We start from the raw sequence: 20737 nt of genomic DNA on the forward strand, positions 1-20737 counted from the left end.
ACAACATCCATCAATCTCAGCCAACACAACTCTAGTCCAAAACATCTGTACGATGCCAGGTTGAGAAAAGCTGATCAATGGACTCACTAGTTTCCAGGGCAGTAAGAGGCCACATGGTTACACGGGGACTCCATTGATGCTTGACAGGAAGTTACCAGAGTAGCTTCTGCTTTCAATAACACTGGCTTAACTCTAAAATAAAATCCAGCAATGCCGGGGGTAAATTTAAAATTAGTGATGAAAATGTCTTAGTACCACTGCTTCCTTCAGGTGACTTCATGCACCATTTTCACAATGTGCATCTAAATATGAAATGTCATAAGAAAAGCAATACCACTTTGAAATACAATATGAGTGAAGAGGCATATAAATGCTTCAAATGCCCCCCTGGGGGGACATTTAGTTCTGTCCAGTCCCAACATACATATGATGTTGAATTTTCAATTAATTTTCCTTGTTTCATCCTGAGTCAAAGGCTGAAATATCTGACAAAGCTTATCCCCAGCCCCTCCAAAAATCTGCTTCAGCTTTGTATTATCTTAATCTATCAACTTATCTTAACCTATCAACTTAACTATTCCATCAAATCCAAAACACATTACATTGAAGTAACTCTAATTGAGTTTAGTGAAATACACACCTTTGGAAATGTCTAAGTCTGCAGCCTATAAAGGTAAAGGTAAAGGGACCCCTGACCATTAGGTCCAGTTGCAGACGACTCTGGGGTTGCGACGCTCATCTCGCTTTACTGGCCAAGGGAGCTGCCGTACAGCTTCCGGGTCATGTGGCCAGCATGACTTCTGGTGAAGCCACTTCTGGTGAAACCACTTCTGGTGAAACCAGAGCAGCACACAGAAACACCATTTACCTTCCCGCCAGAGCAGCACCTATTTATCTACTTGCACTTTGATGTGCTTTCGAACTGCTAGGTTGGCAGGAGCAGGGACCAAGCAATGGGAGCTCACCCCGTCGTGGGGATTTGAACCGCCAACCTTCTGACTGGCAAGCCCTAGGCTCTGTGGTTTAACCCACAGCACCACCCGCATCCCTGCAGCCTATACCCATTCCTAATTTCAGTGCTTTTCAGAATACTTTTAGCCAACACTAGGAAACATGTTTGTGTGCTTATATACAGTGGTGCCCCGCAAGACGAATGCCTCGCAAGACGGAAAACCCGCTAGATGAAAGGGTTTTCCGTTTTGGAGGTGCTTCGCAGGACGAATTTCTCTATGGGCTTGCTTCGCAAGACGAAAATGTCTTGCGATTCCTGGGGGTTTTTTCCGCTCCCCACCCGCTTTTTCTAAGGCACTAAGCTGCTAATAGCCTTTTAGCAGCTAATCCGCTAATCCCTTAAGCCTTTAATAGCCGCTAATAGCCGCTAAACCGCTAATAGCGCTAATCCGCAGATGTGCTTGCTTCGCAAGACGAAAAAACCGCAAGACGAAGAGACTCACGGAACGGATTCTTTTCGTCTTGCGAGGCACCACTGTACAATGAACTTTAACTATTGGGAAGACTCCAGATTCTCCAGGGTGAAAGAAGTAACTGAACACACACAGCCACACACACATACACCTACAAATCTAAACACTGACTTCATAATATTGAGGGATTCAGCTAAGCAGCTCCTTTTCCAAGGGCAAAACTGCAGCTTTCAAATTCAGTGCACAAAATACCACACTTCCCTACTTATCCCATTCTGTGTACGTTAAAAACAAATCAACTGCCTTTAAAGGTAGGCAGATGTGGCACTGGGAGGAGAGGGAAATGAGGAAAGGCGAGTATGTCAATAATTGTTCTGTCTGGAAATGGTTAAGTAGACAGCAAACACTAGCCCATCTTATTTCATTCCAGTTTATTATTATTATTTTTTTGCAAGCTCGAAGTCAAGGCACCACTTCATGAGACCCAAACACTGAGGTACAGAAGCTGGAGCAGGAAGAATCTATGAACTCCCCACTCCCCGACTTGATAACTGAAGTGTATCATCACTGAATGTTCTTCTGTAATGGAGCCAAAATATGGCTACTTCCATTTTCCACACCCAAACAGGCTTCTGTCTGCAGAGGAACTGAACATTCCACTCCAAACATTTCTCCAAATCAAACAGAACCATTAAATGTGAAAAGTGAGATCAATGGCAATGGTGCAAGCCCAGCTAACTTACACAATTTCTTTTGTTTTTTAAAGACACAGTGTAACTGTCTAACACAATTTGCTGGATGAAGATGCAAAACAAAATGGAAAGCTACAGAATATATTGATTTCTTGGGTTGCATTGGCCAGGTCCACGCATCACAGCAAGTCATACATTATGTCTTACTGGGCATGAGCAAAATCTTGCCTGCTTCAATCTTCCCCAATTGTACAGGGAGGAACTGCTGGCTACACAGAGAGTCTTAACCATACCTAGACAGTAGGCTATGCTGTGAAATTATTATTGACTATTATGCTGTAAATGTTTATGTGCATGGTCATCTAAACCTATTTCTAAAACATTCTGTGCTATTCAGAGAATCCAAATCTGATTGAGAAATGGTATACAGACAGAAAGCGAGTCTATAAAATATTTTTGTAGAGCATTAGGATTTGCTGAAGACCCAAATGTCAATGTGGTTCACCAATTTCCTTTGGTCCTTTAAGATGTGGCTTCATTTTAGAAGAGTATTTTTAATGTTTACAGGGTTATTTCATTTTGGGGGTAATATTTTCCCTTCTTCCTTTTAATAGACAATGCAGACAGCAGAGATCAACTATCCCAGCTTGTATCTAAGCGCTAGCCTGGTAGCCACACGGGAAAAGAAGCTGCATAAGAACATCCTGTTCTCAGTGGCCAGACAGAGGCCAGGAGGCGAGTGAAACAGAACCTCTCTCCATTGGCAATTCCCAGAAACTGGTATTCAAAGCATACAGATTTCAACAATGGAGGCAAAACACAGCCATCATGCAGGTGGATGCATTAAATTCCATGTAGGCAATCGAAGGGATTGGCAGAAGAGGGATGCACTACTCAGCCCCACCTCTGTGCCCAGGAGACTTTCAGAGCAGACTGAATTCCCACCTCTCTTCTGCCAAACTCTAGCAGACTTGTCTGACTGCATTCATTTATATTGCAGGCTAGTGACTTTTGTGAGCTCATTTACAAAAATGTGCACTATTTTATTTTTTTACTATTAATATCCAGATTTGGTTAAATTGTGTAAAATGGTTGCCTCTTTGTTTCCTGAGCCAAATTCAGTGTTAGGGACTTCTACAGACCAAGATAGATTAGGAGTCAAATACTCAAAGGAACACCTCACCCTTTACCAGCCTCACCATGACTTGAAATCTTCTAAGGGAGCTGACTCTTTTCCACATCTCATTGTTAGCGAAAGTGCATTATGTGGTGATACAAGAGAAGGCCTTCTTGGTGGTGGTGCCCTCCCATTAGCAGTATGCCAGGTGCTGACATTGCTATCACTTGGGCACCTGGTCAAGACTTGTCTATTGGTGCAGGCATTTTTAAGAGCTTTACTCTTTGACCAGCTCTGCTGCAGTGTGTTTTGTTTTTAGCAGATTCTATTCTGATTGTTTTATTGTTATGTTTATATCATGTATTGCACACCCTGCTCTGGGATCTCTATAAATGAAGGGCAGGCCATAAATATTTTAAGGAACAACATAAATAAAATATTGTTGTGGCTCTTTGACTAAACCTCTCCCCCCACCCCTGCCCCAATCCACTGTAGCAATGAATCCCACAGATCACGCAGCCTCTCCCCTCAAATTTTATATATAAACTTTTTTTCCCTTTCAGGTTACTGGATCAACTAGATAAACTTCTTCTTGTCTCAGTGCAAGTGCTATGAATTATCACGCCCTAATGTTTTGTTTTATGCTGCACCCAATCAATTTTCTGACTGCTCCGTTCCACACAGCAATTCTAGCCCTCTAATCCTGCCGACTCCTAAATGGCTCTTCTTCCTGAACTTCACAGCCACTGTGGCGTTAAATGCACAGCCAGAATCTGGGTCTACGTTTCCTCCCCAAAGGCTAGCGTTTAATAATTAATACAATGGCCTCCGATTCCACATTCTGAATTGAACATATGGGAAGCCTCATTCAGACCTCCTCACAAGTTTTAATTTTCCTCAGCATAAAGTATTCCCTGTGCATACAGAGCTCCTAAATAAGAAGAGCCATTGTTTATTTGTTTGTTTAAAACATTTTACCTTGCTCTTTAGCCAAGAAAGGCTCCTGGAGTGGATTACAATATCCATAATAAGACAGCCCTTTCATTCATGACACAAAAGGAAAAAAGGATGGCGATAGGGGAGACACACCAGCTCAACCACCAGCTCTAAGTTACAGTTTCAGAACCCTTCTCCCCAACATCCAGAGCATTCAAACATGCAGTTGTCTCCTACATTCTGAAACCGTCATTGCATCAGCATAAAAATTACCGGTTTTATTTCCTGAAGCATTCTCCGAGTTGGTTGCTTTACTCAGTTTACAAATAAGAGCAAATCTTTATGGCATCATGGTCACTACTAAGCAGTGATTTAGCAGTACCAGAGAGTGCTAAATACGGTGGTGACTAAACAAAATTTTAAAAAATTATTTCCAGTAGCACCCTAGAGACCAACTAAGTTTGTTACTGGTAGGGAGGAAGGCAGGGAGACTAACAGTAGGGGGAGCCAAAATCAATGACAGGCCGAGCCAACTAATTCTGCTTTTGTTGCCATACTTTTTCATATTGAGTTCAACATGGGCAACGCTCAGGTTACATTCACACCATACTTTCTAAGTGCTATGATTCTACTAAACAGTAATGGCTTCCCCCAGAGAATTCTGGGAGCTCTCGTTAGTTAAGGCACTCTATTCCCCTTCCAGAGCTACAATTCTCTAGTGATTTAACAATCCCTCTTCATAGGGAACTCTGGGAATTGAAGTTCTGTGAGAAGAACAGGGGTCTTCTACCAACTCTCAATGCTCTTAACAAACTACAGCTCCCAGAAATCTTTGGGGGGAAACCACAACTATTTGAAGTGGCATCATACTACTTTAAATCTATGAATGTGGTCTTAGATTAAAGAGGATAGTCAGTGCCACCCCATGAACTGATAGTAAGGCAGGCAGATGGGGGCTCACTGGGGGCAGACGGAGTTTGGTGGGGCTGGGCCTCATTTATCCTAATGGACCAGACTCCGCTGCAGATAAAAGAAGTCTAAGCAGAGTGTGGTTTTATTAAAACAACTCTGGCATCAGGACTCAAAGCAAGGCCTACCAAAACCTTTCATGGCTGTCAGGCAGGAAGTGAGAACTTGAGTCCTAAGCAAAACCTGGGCTTGGAATGGCTCCAGTTTCTGGTGTGCTAGACTGGCTAGAACAGGGCTCATCAACCTTTTTCAGCTGTGTGCCGGTCCACTATCCCTCAGACCTTGTGGGGGCCCGGACTATTTTTTTTTTTTAAAGAACAAATTCCTATGCCCCACAAATAACCCAGAGATGCATTTTAAATAAAAACACACATTATACTCATGTAAAAACACGCTGATTCCCAGACCGTCCACGGGCCGGATTGAGAAGGCAATTGGGCCAGATCCGGCCCCCAGGCCTTAGTTTGCCTACCCCTGGGCTAGAAGAACATGGACTGGGCTCTATGCATATTGTGGAGATGATAAGAGAGTTTGCCATTGAGGCAGACAAACCCCAATGTGGGCAAGAGTTCAGGGAATGTTGGGAAGGGAATGTGTGTAATCTTCAGGCCCCCAGGAAATTGCAGAGAAGCAGAGTATGGTTTTATTAAAATAACTTTAGAAACAAGTACTCAGAGCAGGGGTTTAGTTCAAGGGTCTTGTTCCCTTCTAAGTAAAATTCCAGTGGGGCACATGGCTATGGTAGGCATGGATGCTCTTACTGGTTTTTTAAAAAAGCTCCCAAGACTCTTTTTGGTTAAAGAGTGGGGCATAAGTACTTTTAAAGCAAACACAAACATCCTGCTGCAGGCCCCAACACAAATGGAATGGCCAGGGGTGGGGAAAATGGGGCCACGCCTGCAATCTGCATCGCCCAAAACTGTTCATTTAAAACACCACGGCAAGATTCCATTTTAACTTGCTACTACCAGTGTTCCTTCAGCTGAACAGTCATTCAAAACATACAGCCTTAGGGAGATGTCTAATGTTACTCATACTCTGAGTATATCCACCGAAACCAAGAAAATCCACTGCTTTCAGTGGGCCTACTCCAAATATGACTTAAGTGGACGTCACCTTTAGTTTCTGTGTTAATTACCAACTTTCTCCATCTACTTCCCTTCTGCCCACCCAGAAGCACTGCAATGTGTTTTAAAGACATGAAAATACCTAATTAAAAAAAAAGAAAAATATGATAAACAAGTATAAGACTTAAGAATAAAACAAGGGAAAGCAAAAGCCCTTTTCCCAACCCTACTCCATGCTAAAGCTGAACCAGAGGAGAAACTATGTGAGCCCCGTTAACCAAATAATTAAAAAAAAGCCCTCCAATTAAAGTGTTACAGTTCCTTTAAATCCCAGAACAAACGGTGCTGCTGCTCATGATCCTGGAGGATGCAGCGCAATAATTGTCACTTAGCCACTTAACTCCCTGCTGCATGGCTCAGTCACTCATTGTGGTTTATCTCTCAGCCAATTACTGCTGTCATTTGCATTTCAATGTGTACCATCAGGAGCCAGGGCAGAGGCAACAGCAGAACAGGAAATGGAAGCGCAGCAACTGGTTATTTGGGTTTGATTCAGACAACAATTTTGTGATTGGGGGACAGAGGTTTGCTCTCTAGAAATGAATTTGCCTTTGTTGTGCCTCCAGCTTCCTTTCAGGCAGTCTCTGGGGTTGATGGACAAAACGGCAGTCAAATTTGTGGCGGAATGAAGCAATACAGGTTAAGTTTAGCTGTAAACCTGCTGAAGCCAATGGAAAATCATCTAAGGCTACAAATCCAAGGCACATTTTCATGGTAGTAAAACCCACTGAACTCAGTGGGATTTACTTCCAAGTAGGCATGCATAAGATTGCCCTGGAAGACTGAAGTAGTTGAAAACTGTTCTCAAATAAAAATAAAATGATGGACTGCATATTCACATTACATTATGCTCATATCTTCCTTACAATGAGCTCAGGGTAGTGTACAAGACAATGTCGTGTCTCAACAACCCCCATGAAATATGTTGGGCTGAGAGGGAGTGACCTGCCATGGTCACTCAATGAATTTCATGGCCAAGTGTCTCCTCTGTCCAAGTCCAAAACACTAACTTCTACACAGGCTCATGCTTATTTATTTCATAAAATTTATACAGTATGCTGCTTGGTTATAGGAAACCCCACAAACTTGGGGAGCAATTTATGATAGGACAGTGCTTTCATTCCTCTTTGTGTATTGTCATTCAACATTTAAATTGGCTCCCACCATACATGAATATAGTATAAATAGCCCCCTTTTTTTTTAGTTACATAAGCCTATTTCTCTTTTTATTTAAGTAATTTAAATGTAAGATTTTGTTTGCTTTGTACTTTTAAATGTGCAAGCTGAAATTCACGCTAGCCCACTAGGCACAAATATAACCTAGAACACTGCTCTTAAAGCTTCTGCATTCACAAGGTAGCACACAGCTAAAATTTACTGCCAAATTCCAGACATCTCTGTAAACAGCCCAGATGATTCACAATATTTAGTGTTTAGGGACCAGATTCTTCTTTTACCTAGTTGACAGAAGGAACATTAATCTTCTCCTGCATCTATCAGCAAGCTCACAATGACATTCCATCACGATGTGGTCTAGCAGCAGCAAACCAAAGGGAAGGGAGGCACCTACCTATACTAGTGGCATGTCAATGTATTTTTCTCTGTTACAAAAAACAAACAAATTGGCTATCCAATTTCTGCAGTCAACATGACCCAGATGCTATACAGAACCATCCAATTTAATGGGATCAGGTCCATTTCTTTGGCTTGGTTCATTAACGATTAGGACAATTCATTCCGAGATACAGGTATTATTAAGCACAAGTGGAATGTTTGCAAAACACTGATGAAGAGCAAAATAAAATGCTACCCTTCCCTACAGAAAATACGACTGGAAACTGGTCTTGCATCAGCTTGATGCAATCGCACAAAAGTGTTACGCTCAACTGACTGTGCAGATACAAAATCCAACCAAAAAAATCTCTAAAAGAAAAATCTGATAGAAAAATGTGGATGACTACAGTTCCCTTCCTTGTGCCACATCCACTTGTTCTAAATAAGAAAGAAAAAAAGGAAGCTGTCTTATACTAGGTCACACAATTTGTCCACCTAGCTCAGTGGGTAGAGCGTGAGACTTTGAATCTCAGGGTTGTGGGTTCAAGTCCCATGTCGGGCAAAAGATTCCTACACTACAGGGGGGCTGGACTAGATAACCTTTGTGGTCCCTTCCAGCTGTGACTGACAGCAGTTTCCCCGGGCATTAGGGAGTGTCTCTCATCACTTGTTACCTGGACATTTTAAACTGGAAATACCAGGGATTGAACCTGCATGCAAAGTGTGTACTATTCCATTGAGGGATCCCACCCAATTAACCATGACACCCTGACACAAAGTGTCCAGAAATAATAACGCCTAAAAAAGCAAGCAGGTCATGTGTGAAAATCGGTTAACTGAAGGCCAATACAAAACAGCAATCTTTTCCTGCAGCTTTTTATTAAAATTGGAAAACGTAGATTCAAACCATCAGCTCCCCTCCCCCCGCAACCAAGTATATTGTTTTAGAGAGTCATGAAGACCCAGGCAAAACTCTGGATTGCCCACAGGCGAAGTTACAGAGTCACTCAGTCACATCTCTCCAGACCACCCTGTTTCTATTTTAGTCCTACCTCTTAGAGAGTGTCACAGTTAACAGGAAAAAAGGTCATGTGCAAATCTTGTTCAAGCATAGAATCTATGAATTCATGGTCCTAGACTCCCGTCCCAAGGTAACATACCCAATGGGCTGTTCCACCAGGAATACCAAAAGCAGAAATAGAAGCTTTATGCTTTTTAAAGGATATAATATAAAGAGCCCTACTAGATCACTCTAAAGGCCAATTTAGTCCAGCATCCCATAGCCCACAGTGGGCAGCCAGATGTCTATGGGAAGCCCACAATGATGGCTCTGCTCAAAAGTCCTAGAACTGTATTGTGAACCTGCTTAAGTTTCTAATGGTCTTCAAAGACAGCCCCACATACAGGGTGTTGCAGTAACACAGCCTTGACATGACCACAGTCAGACCCGCCTTCGCTAAAAAAACAGGCACAGCTGACTCACCAGCCCAAACTGGGTAAAAGCACTCCTGGCCACCAGTTGTTGGTGACCCCCCCCCCCACCTTTTCCAAAATCTGGGGCCAGCAAGCAGCTGGTTCTCAAGTCCAGAATCTAACAACACAGTGCACTGTCATCGCTGGCACTGTTTGCAAAAAGCAGGCTGCCTCCATCAGGCAGAAGGGAAATGCCGAGTGCTTGAGGTGTAAGAATAGGTGAACTTGCTTCTACAAGTTTTGTATGTGCACATCTAATTGCTTCTCTCTCTGAGTAGCATATGTTTGTCTGTGGTAGGGCGTGAGAGGGTAGAGCAGTGCAAACACTAGAAAATTATTACTTGCTTTCAGGCCTAGTACTATTCAAAAATAGCAATATTCAGGGCACTTTCCATTAGAAATGGCTCCAAGACCCACAACTCTCTAGCCTGGACTTTACCATGCTGCCCTGACTATTCCAGCTGAAGGAGAATGGCAACATCTAGCAATTGTTAGCTACAGCTGCTTCCATAATATTCGCAACTGCAAATTACTAATGCTTCCAAGTAGGACACAGAGCCTGTGTATCCAGATCGGCCGGTCTCTCTAAAAGAAACACACCAAAAACCTGAAAAACAAACTTCCCAATTTCACTTCTAACCTGACCTCAGCTACTCTGAAATGCACAGCTAGATGAGGCAGAAACGTGACCTACTAAGTGAGGAGCACAAAGAAAAAAGACCTAAGCAGCTTGAACAAGAGCCTGGAATGAAGATGGGAGGGAGAAAGAATGCAGGAATCATGCTAGGTGAATTTGCTGACCTTCAGAGGTTATGACAGTAACAGAGTGACATAACATGGGCTGCAGCCAAAAACAGCACAGGCAGCCTTGAGAATACTCCAAGCAATCATGCTGTTTTTGTTAATACGCCTCAGTCCAAACTGGTCACACTGCTTCGCTTTCCCCAGAACACATAAAGCAGAGCAGAGGCAGCACAAAGGGCACCATACCAAGCTAGCTTCTGTTTAAGCATATAGAACACGTCACAGACACACTTACGGGCATGATTCATACATGAATATGCCGGAATAACCACTGTGGATTTAGGTCTATAAGGCTAAGCTGGGGCGCTGGGTTCCTAATGCAGCAAAACGGAAAATGGCAGCAAGAAAATGGCCTGCCACGTAACTCACTGGCTTAATCATCTGGAGCTGTTCACTCTGCTGGTGGTTGTTTTGTGGGGCACATGTACCACTTCCTCTTGATTGTGCGGGTTGCTGTGGTGGGAGGGAGAGAAAATGGTGGGTGGATTGTCCTACTTTGTAGGGAGTACAATTAGTTCAGTAGTGTGTTTAGGTATGGGAAATGAAGGTTTAAATGCCCCACTTGGTTATGACACTTAATGGTTGTCCTGAGGCAAATCACCACAGCCTATGTTACAGAGCTGTTGTGAGGATACTAGGAAGAATAAAAATGGCCATTCTTGCCCTCTCAATGCCCCCTCAAGAAATGAGAGGGTTGCCAACCCATGGCGCCCACAGATGCCTACAGTGAAAACCCCAGGCAGTGGGCCCAGACTCTTTAAAAAAAAAGAATGAAAATTCAAGGTATGTCTCTAGCATTCCTGAAAGAAAATTATGAAGCAAAGTGTGCAGGTTCTGATTGATCTAAGTGATTTCTGTGAAATGAGTCAAGTTAGCTACTCCCACCTGCCAGTGTTTTCAGCCAATGAGTGATTGATAAATGTTGTTTAGACACCAAGCTACAGGAATCACTGTGGTCCCAATGGGATATAAATGCAATAAATAAGCTTCCCACTTAGCTGCTTAAGCAAGCTGGAGGGGCCAGCCAAGTGGAGATGTCAGTCACCATCCTGGCATCTAGGGATCTCCACATGGTCACAACTGGACGCACACCAGTCACAAAACCCGTGTGATGTCTGGCTCGTTTCTAGCACTGTCTGAAGCCCGCCACACATACCCTCTTCCTTGTCACAACAGAATAGAGATAAGAGGGGCAATTGTGTGAGCCCCCTACAATATGATAGATAGGATAATATTTTATATTCACAAAGTATGGTTGTGGAACAGGCAAGTACAAGTTTGCAGTCTGCACAGCTGTCTTCACTATCTCCCAGTCAGCTTGGAGTATTATATCATTGTTTTGTTTCATGCTGAATGTTGTTTTGCTGAATGATCACTGGCTCTTGGGATCTAAGCCCTGCTCTTACCTAGGAATGTCATGCTGATAGCGAAGAGCAGTATGCCAAAGGATACAGTCACAAGGAGGCATCTTTGGCAGAGGAAAGACTGCAGGAGTAGTCCCTTTCATACAAAATGAACTGGAGCTGGCAAGATCACACTGAACTCTGCTCTGCCTCCGAGACCATGAAATAAGTAGATGTTAACAATGGAGTTCAGCTGAACATACAAGAGGTGACCAAATTAAATATATATGCCCTTAAAACTAGAAACTTGCATCCGGTGGCTCAACTCTATCTGGCAATTCTGCAGAAAGAGGGGGCTTGTCAGGTGGAAAGTGTCAATAAGCCATTTTATCACAGATGCAACCCAGCTAACCTGCACTATGGGGAGCATACACTAAGCATAGTGAAGGGCTTGGAACTTTTTATAGATATTTGGTTAAAATGTGTTGCTACAGACATCTTCCCCAATCTGGAGCCCTCATATGTTGTTGGACTATTTTTAGGAAATAAAAAATAATTTCTCAAGCTGAAGAGCGATACAAGTATTTCACTGACCCAGAACCCGCACTATTCTCGCTACAGCAGTGGTGGAAAGCCTGTGGCCCTCAACATACTGTTGTGCCACCTCCCACCAGCCCCAGGCAGCATGGCCAACAGTCAAGGATGAGTTGCAGTCTAACCCCAGTGTTAGAGAAATAGTATGTATGTGTTATAAAACCTCGGGGTCCTCTGCCAATATTGAGGTGTTGCATCAATGGGAAAGAAACTGCTTTTTTGTTTAATGGAATTCTCTCACCAAGGCTATCGAGAGAAGAATTCTGATAAACTCCTGTGACGCTATATTTTAAGTTTTGGAAACAGAACTTGCTCCCTCCACAAGTCAATTAATTTTATGTTACGTTTGGTAATTTGGAGCAAATAAGTGTCCCATATGATGTAGTGACTAAAGACCTGCATCCAAAAATCTAACTGGCTATTAAAACCAATGTGCAAAATTCAATGACCTACCATCCAATATTTGGGAAGTCTACTAACCCTTTACGCTCCCTGACTCACAATTTTCCACTCACCTTGCTTTTCCAATATCTTCTCTCTCATCCCTAGTAAAGTTGAGCTGATTTTTTTCAGAAGACTTTCTTCTGCGATTTTTCTTTCTCTCACTGCTTACCCCCCCCCCCCAAATGATCTATTTGCAGAACTTTCTCTCGGGGGCATTGTGGAGAATGCAAAATGGCGTCCAGGCTGCTAACACAGTTACTGCCACTGCCATTTGCAGTGGCAGCAAAATAACAAAACTTTAGGAAAAAATAAACTGCGCTACTACCACTGCTAGTTCCACATCCAGAGAAACTAGGTAAAATGTTCTGCTGCCCACAAACAGGATGGACAGTTACAAGAGGCCATTTGCATACAGCTGTAACCTTTAAGCCTTTCCGAGGTTCTCTCCTTCCAGCCTTCACTATCCCTCTGTAACCCAGAGCTAACAGGCAATCAGTTATTAACATGCTACAGTGGTACCTCAGGTTAAGAACTTTATTTGTTCTGGAGGTCCGTTCTTAACCTGAGGTACCACTTTAGCTAATGGGGCCTCCAGCTGCCGCCACACCACCGCTGCACGATTTCTGTTCTCATCCTGAAGCAAAGTTCTTAACCCGAGGTACTATTTCTGGGTTAGCGGAGTCTGTAGCCTGAAGCGTCTGTAACCCAAGGTACAACTGTATATACAAAAGTTCTACATACACTTTGTTCCTATAAAGCACCATGCATGGATAAAGTGTCAGGTATAGATACGGAAAACTTGATTTAAAAAATAAATAAATGACATGGTGATAAACCTTACAATTAAATATTTGTAAACAAGCTAGAAAGAGGAAAGCAAGGAAATATGGAGAGAGCATCCACAGTCATGTACTTGAATCAATTTCTAGTGTGGCAGGAAACCACTCACATGCAAATACAGATGACTCTTCCAAGGGAGACATGCATCCTGATGGTAGCTGACTTTATTGTAACAGGAAGCCTCCCCCTTCCCATTATGCACTATTGGATTGTCTGAGGCAGACACTAACAGCAGCTTTTGCTCTCCTGCAAGGAGCTACAGGCAGCCAATTACAGGAACACAATATGTACAGTTGATGCAATGAAAAAAAATTGGAGGACGCATCAACCTCTGGCAAAAACACAAATATTTTCAGTCAAATATTGAAAAAAACCAAGACCTTACCCAAAATAATAAAAGCATGCAAGGTGTCTTCCCCCCCCCCCCCACAGCCTAAGATACGGGTTTTAAACAAAATAATTCCAATATTGGCTTTTTAAAATGGCTTGTTAACAATTGTGCTGCAACTGCATCTGTCATTACAAAAGCTCTTTACCAGTGTTAATGTTTAACTGAATGTTTACCAATTAATTAGCACTTATAAGCTAACATTGTGTACAAAAAAAAAAAAAAGCAGAGGGCAGTGCAAATTTAGCTCCTTTCCTTTCCATTCTCTGTAGCTATTTTGTTTTTATGGGTAAAAATGTTTATGAGACACAGACCACCTTACACTTTCCTAGCAGCCTACAAACACAGAATAGGTCCTACCTGACAAAGCACTACAAGAGAAAACTAACAAAAGGCTAAGCTGGAAGCGTGATCTGCAGACGGTAGAGGCCGACCCCAGCAACGCAAATGCACAAAACTGTGGAGGTCTGTGATTATGCTGTGAACTGCAACCTTGGCTGGGAAGCTGTATCACTTTGAAATATGTTATTGGTATTGTCCATCTCCTCCCCCCACCCCACTCTGCATGAGCACAGATGGTCAAACCTTACAACTAACCCTGTGCCATGGATAATGAGGTAATAACTTTGTTCAGGCAACAGCCCCTCTGGTTCCTACAGCCATTAACATCCAAAGAGCATCGATCTGCCACATGCCAGAAACAGAATGTGTCTTTACCAGCTAAACCATCCTGTGGTAAGAAAATGGTTCTAAGGGCTGAATAACTGTGCCATTTTAACTGCTTAGAAGCTGAGCATATAGATCTCTGCATCACAATGACACAAGCCGTCTTACCTTTGAAATACAAAAAGCACAAATATATGCACCTAAACTCAAGCATGAGAATCACAGTCTACAAATGCAACAAAGAGTTTTCCCATTGCCAATATGCCTCACAAGGGGTACTTGAAAACAAAACCAGAAAACATCACACTTGAAAAGAGCCACGACAGAAACAAGAAGAAAATGAACCCCCGGCCTACCTGGCAGAAAGTCAGTATGTCAAATCCAAAGTCTAACATTTGAGAGTCAGTCCACACAAGCAAAGTCCAAAGGTCAGGAAATGCAGTCGAGGGTCACTCAAAGTAGCCAAGGCTGAAGTCCGCCAGTCAGAATACAGTCCAGAGTCAAACCCAAAGGACAGTCCTTTAGAAGTCTAGGAACGTAGATGCCAATGTCCCTCAACATGGGCAGTTGAGCAGACACAGCACCTCAGCTCTGCTTTCTTTCTGTACTCTGCATTCTGATTGCAGCACCTGGGCTTGACGAGGCATATGATCCTCACCTGCTCCAAGCCTACTCCAGCTGAGGAATCACACCCTTCCTCCCAGAGCTAGTGAGTCCCACCTGGCCAGCCAGGAAGCTGGGCTGTGGGCCCTTGCCTGCTACAGCTCCACTCCCACCGTTCGCTATACCTCAGAGCCTGCTGTGCTGGGTCCTGCTGCTCTGGTTTCTGTGCACTGACCTTCATCCCCCTCCCCATGCTCTATCACCCTGCAAGTACTTCCTTCCCCACACCCTGCTTGACCCAGTGTGTCCCAGTTCCAGCAACTTCCCTCCCCAGGATTCTCTTCCTCCTCTCAGTCATCCTGCCAGTTCTTGGCAGATGGTTGGAAAGCGAGGAACCAAGAGGCCCCTGGGTGATGTGAGAATAGGCTAAGGAAGGAAGGGAATCATGAGAGGAGGCCAGAGAGAAAGCAGGTGACGGCTCTTTCCCTGCTTCTGTGAAGTCACAGAACGTTCCAGGGAAGAAGCCTGACACAGAACTCAGACCACAAAAGGAGCACTGTGAACTCTCTGTTTGCAGGATACTCTCATCTTGTGGTACTAAACATCAGTCGGCGCAGGATGTCAGGGCAGAACTCCAGGATCCCTCTCAGCGGAAAGAGCAGGTGGGTGGGGGTGTCCCTAAACACAGCAGGGCTGGCTTACCACATGTTGACGTAATTGAAGTAATGTGCAACATCTAAAGAGGGGTCTGCCTTAAGACCAGTGAGTGCAGACTAAATTTATCTAATTGCACCACTGACTAAATTTAAGGGGACAGGGAGTAACTTGAAAGCAAGAAAGTGCAACCCACTAGCGAGATGTGCATTTGTAGAAAGATGAAGGGCTGAATTTAAAGAATACCCTTCTGCACATTTCTTTTGGCACGCTTCCAGAAGCAATTCTGCAATTACCACTTCTTCCCAATCAGTTGATGGGAGAACAGGAACAATTTCCTGAGCTCCCTAAAAATGCAGTGCAAGGCATGATGAGAACAGACCTTCCCAAACTGGACAGTTTAACCTGGCTGAGGAAATGCTCATTTTAGCTTTGAGGGTTAAGCAGAGGTGGCTTTTCTTCTTCTTCAGAGCCTATTAGACCCACTAGAAAAGGGTATTCAGGGTGGGGGTGGCCAAAGGGTATATACCCAGGGAGGGTCAGTCTAACAGTATAATATGTTTCCTACACTAGGCTACAGTTATGGTTACATCTATCATTAGTTTTATAAATCGTAATACAGTAGTTCACAAAACGTCAGGGTTGAAACAAGTGAACCAAGAAGCCTCAATTTTAGCAAAATTAGAGAAGTCTGTACCAAATCATTTAGTGAAAATCTCGGAAATGCACGATGGAGATGGAACACTTATGACGACTAAAGCTACCTAATATTCTTATTATGAGCCTTTGTCAAGAAAAGTAAAACTGTTAACAGGTCCACAAGCACAACTTAGGGTTCATTAGAAGATCTTAAGAGGCAAGTTAGTAATCCTTACCTCACAGGGTACATAAAGATTGGTCTATAGGTAGACTCTTTGTCACCAAATTTGATAGTTAACCTATATTAGCTATTGTGAGAATCAGGGGGTGGTATTTGTGGGGAAACATGAAAGCCAGTTGTGCAAGTAAGGGTGTAAGCAGGCTGTCCTAGCCTCCCACTTCCATTGCTGTATTTACGTAGGAAAACTAGGGCAGGATAAAACAAAAATTACAGTTCAAGTGGAAGTTTCATGTCCTTGGTCTAAGGAATGGCAGATCAAAGGAAGAGAACAGAATGAATCCAAATTATGTTTTAAGGTTCAAAAGGAGAACCCAAAGGGGTACCAGCCGGAAACAAAAACTACGGAGCAGTCACAATGCCTCCAGTACCAATCAATAGGGAAACAGTGGAATATGAAGGAACTGATCACACTTTCACTGTCTGAAACAACCACCTCAGTATTTCAAAATTATAGACTGGTCGAGGAGGTCTTCTATGTATTTTGGAAAGTTGCCTGTTCTCTATGCATTTGGACATCTCTAAAAACACTGTAACTAAATTTTGCATGATGTTTCCTGAGATAAAGGAAGTTTCATCTGTGTTTGGATATGATTAGACACCATTTTGAATCAAGGTGGCAGACTGAACCTTTCAAAACTGCACTTTTTTGGTTTCTTGGAATTCCCAAGCAACACAGGGCATAAGGCTGCTAGTAAGCTATAAAGGTGCCTTAAATGAGTAGTACTGCATTATTTTATAATAAGTTGAGTCCATGATCACTGATCTGTGTAAGCTGCTTCACACAACTAGCACAGCATTATGAGCATAACTCTGAGAGCTACCACCAGAAGAAAGGACCTTCCAGGCAAATGTTTGATAACAAAACATTACCCTTTAGCTGACTGAACTGGTACGGATGAGTAATGGCAAAATGCTGTACTTGGACTGGGTGTGTGTGAAAGGGGTAGTTTCTACTCAGCCACTGTCTCTCTCGCTCAGATAAGCAAACTAAAATGGGGATTACAACCATTTACCTCAAGACTGTTGTGAGGAGGAATGTTATAATTGCTGTACAACACTTTGTAGGCTAAAAAGTGCCTTTATAAGATTACTGCTAATGAGTAACTAAAAGTATTGCTTTTAAGAAACATTTAAGAATCCTAACTGAGGTTATGCACCTAGTACGAGTCTCTGAAATTTAATTTTTAATCATCTATATTCAACCTGGTTCCCTCCCAATCCCTGCCAGTTATGTCTTAGCAGGGTCTCCATGCCCAGGTCTACCTACAACCATCTAGTGTTCATCAGAACTATATTTTAAAAAACTGCCGTGAACCTTTGAGGGTGGGTGAATTGATAGTGCTGGCAGCTGGAATGTATTTTCCTATGTTGCCTTCCATATAATTGTATCATCCAAACTTTTAGAAAGGGTCTAATAATTACACATATACACGATGCATATATTTGGGAATGTCTTATACCCACTTTTTAAAAGCCATTTCTGCCCTTATGAAGAAAGATCTCTCTTAAGAACTATTTCTAAGCCACCTAAAGCTTGCGCGCGCGCTCTCTCTCTCTTACACACACACACACACACACACACACACACACACTTTTCTTAAGAGAGGCTAGCTTTCTTCCACCTGATCCGACAAACACTGCTGGCAATCCCCCCCTCCCCTCAATGCCTCTAACATATTTTCACTTAGCACCAGTTTGATGTATAAGATCTGACAGCCAGGCAGTTATAGGCCACCTGCATCACTGTCGCCATGACAACAGTGAAAGACAATCCATGATCCCATGCCCTGGTCACACGTTTCAATACAGCTTATCTGTCCAAAGCCACTGAGTCTAATGGAAGAGAGTAATTACAATCTTCCACTCATTGTCAAAATTCTCGCCATATAATTCTCTTCAAAATTATTTTATTCCTCTCATACGGCTGCTTTACACACACACAACCCTAAAAGAAATCCTCAGTGGGAGTGGTAAGGGATGGGGGAGGAGGAAGGAAAGGGAAAGTGGCAACTATAAATTGAAGCAGAATATTAGTGAACTGTCCCTTTACTGTGGTAAAGAACTGAGCTGAAATAGAAAGTGGTACTGGCCACCAGAAAGGATCAATCATGTTTTTACTTACCTACTCCTGTTCACACACCATCCCTTTGTACTATTTTGATTTCAAAAGAAAAGGGATTCCTGGTGAACTTCCTGTCATTGCAAACTGAGCAGCCACAATCCCAGAAGGCAAAGCAACAGTGAGTAAACAGGCTGGTCTGTCCAAACACTCTGACCATTAGCAAAGGGGTCCAGAATCTGAGCGCCTGCGATTCTGCTGTGAGCCATGAAATCTCATTTTGAAGAATTATTCATTTCTAAGGTGGCTCCTGTGTGTTACAATAAAGCTCTTGAATGTGGAAGACCCAGATTCAGATCCCTACTCAGCCATGAAACTCATTGGGCAGCCTTAGGCCAGCCACTGGGCTGGTTCCAATGTTACACCAAATCATGGCTGGATGCCACATAAATGAATAAGCTACAAGGACCCTCATTCTCACACTTTCCGCTCCTCACTGCATGCTCTGAAATTCCCTCTTCTTTCTTGGTTTGAGGAAAAACATAGTTTGTCATTTTATTCATGCCAACACACTATGGGTTATGCTCACCAGAATGCAAACCAGAATTAACCTGTATTTGCTTCTAATTTCCAGTTATGTTTTGCCTCAAACCAAGAAGGAAGGTGAGGGGGAAATGATGGTGTGTAAGGAGAAGGATCCTTCACACAGAACCAAACAATGGTTTGGCATTATTATTGAACTAGTCTGCTATTCCTAAGCTGGCTCACGGAGCTGCTGGGAAGGAAACATCAAAATAGAATACACTATCACCGACACAGAACTTTAACAGAATCTTGGGTACAGAGCAGGATTTCCCCATCCTATCACAATGTCACCAATTCATCCTCACTACTTACATATAAGTTAAGTGTTTCCACTGAGCAGCGCTGGCCAACCCATGAGGCGGACAAACAGCCATCTTGGGTGGCAGAACCTCAAGGGGCAGTGTCCTCTGGGTACCCCATATGCCCCTGCCGCCACTACTGGGGTTGTGTGGCAGCTTCCCGTCAGTGGCGTAGCGTGGGTTGTCAGCACCCGGGGCAAGGCAAGTAATTTGTGCCCCCGCCCCCCCGCTGCACTGTCCCTCCCCCAGATAGTCCCTCGCTCTCTCTCCGCACCGCACGCCTGGCACCCTCCCCTCCACAGTGGGCGGCGACCCGGCGGCTCGGATCGGATTCGCACAGCCAGCACTGCAGTGAGAGAGAGTGAGTGAGCCAGGTAGGGGCAGAGAGCTGCGAGTGCGAGCGCCCCCCCCCCAGATGTTGCGTCCGGTGCAGCTGGTCCCCCCTGCACCCCCCACGCTACGCCACTGCTTCCCGTGCAACTTTGGAAAGCAAGGCTGGGGGGGGCAGGGGGAGGCAATTTCCCATTTTACCTCAGCCAGCAAAACGGGATGGGCCACACCTGCCACTGAGACAAAGGTAATGGCCTCCAATCAACAAGACTAGGGGCCTTAATGTACCAATCTAAAGCCTCCTACTGAGTATTGGATCATCTACCGGTATATCAGGCACGTCCAACAGGTAGATCGTGATCTACCGGTAGATCACTGAACGTCTGTGGTAGATCACTGGTTGCCCCCAAAGAAGCTCTACAACTTTGTCTCCCCTAAAAAAAGCTCAACATTTTTGCCCTGCACCCCCCAAAAACGGGGCTTTCCTCCTCCCTAAAGAAAGCCCAACAACTTTGACCTGAACACCAAAAAACAGGGCTTTCCTAAAAAAAATTCAACTTTGACCTGAACGCCAATCATTGCCAGTTTTTAACTCTGTGAGTAGATCGCAGTCTCTTGGGAGTTGGCCACGCCTGACCTATATTATTATTTGTCACAGGAATAAAATATATCTAGATCACAGTAAAAAGGCTAGGCATAGCTGTTCCCTCCCAGTGGTGTTCTGGTTGGTTTACTTCCTCATGTGTAGCTGAATAGCTACCATTCAGTCTTATGGAGAAAAGCACAGTTTTGGGCCTGGGGATACAATTGTGGTGTGAGCACCTCCCACCCCTAATCTGGAAGGCCCAGCCTCCCCTGGTGGACCCTCTGGGGAAAGATGCAAATGCATTTCTGTGCCTGGGATCCCTGCAATATATGAACCTTCTTATCTCCTTGTCTCACCCTATAAATAAATT

The 20737-nt window shown here is 43.6% G+C and overlaps 1 protein-coding gene across 3 annotated transcripts in view; it reads right to left on the reverse strand.

Annotated features, from left to right (window-relative positions):
• The window catches only part of MAML3 (mastermind like transcriptional coactivator 3), a 271009-nt gene that overhangs the window by 223935 nt on the left and 26337 nt on the right, over positions 1-20737 (reverse strand). Inside the window, exons 1-2 of one of the 3 annotated variants that reach the window (XM_083457104.1) lie at positions 14728-15597; positions 10466-10549 (exon numbers count right to left, since the gene is read on the reverse strand). The exons of 1 other annotated variant lie outside the window; for it this stretch is intronic. In XM_083457104.1, the coding sequence (XP_083313230.1) occupies positions 10466-10549; positions 14728-14766 (123 nt within the window). In that variant the 5' untranslated portion in view covers positions 14767-15597. Of the gene's footprint in view, positions 1-10465; positions 10550-14727; positions 15598-20737 lie in introns of those variants that run through there. One more of the 3 variants, XM_083457105.1, reaches the window with a different exon arrangement.

Source organism: Podarcis tiliguerta, assembly GCF_965153285.1.
Source record: "Podarcis tiliguerta genome assembly, chromosome: 9".
NCBI lineage: Eukaryota > Metazoa > Chordata > Lepidosauria > Squamata > Lacertidae > Podarcis > Podarcis tiliguerta.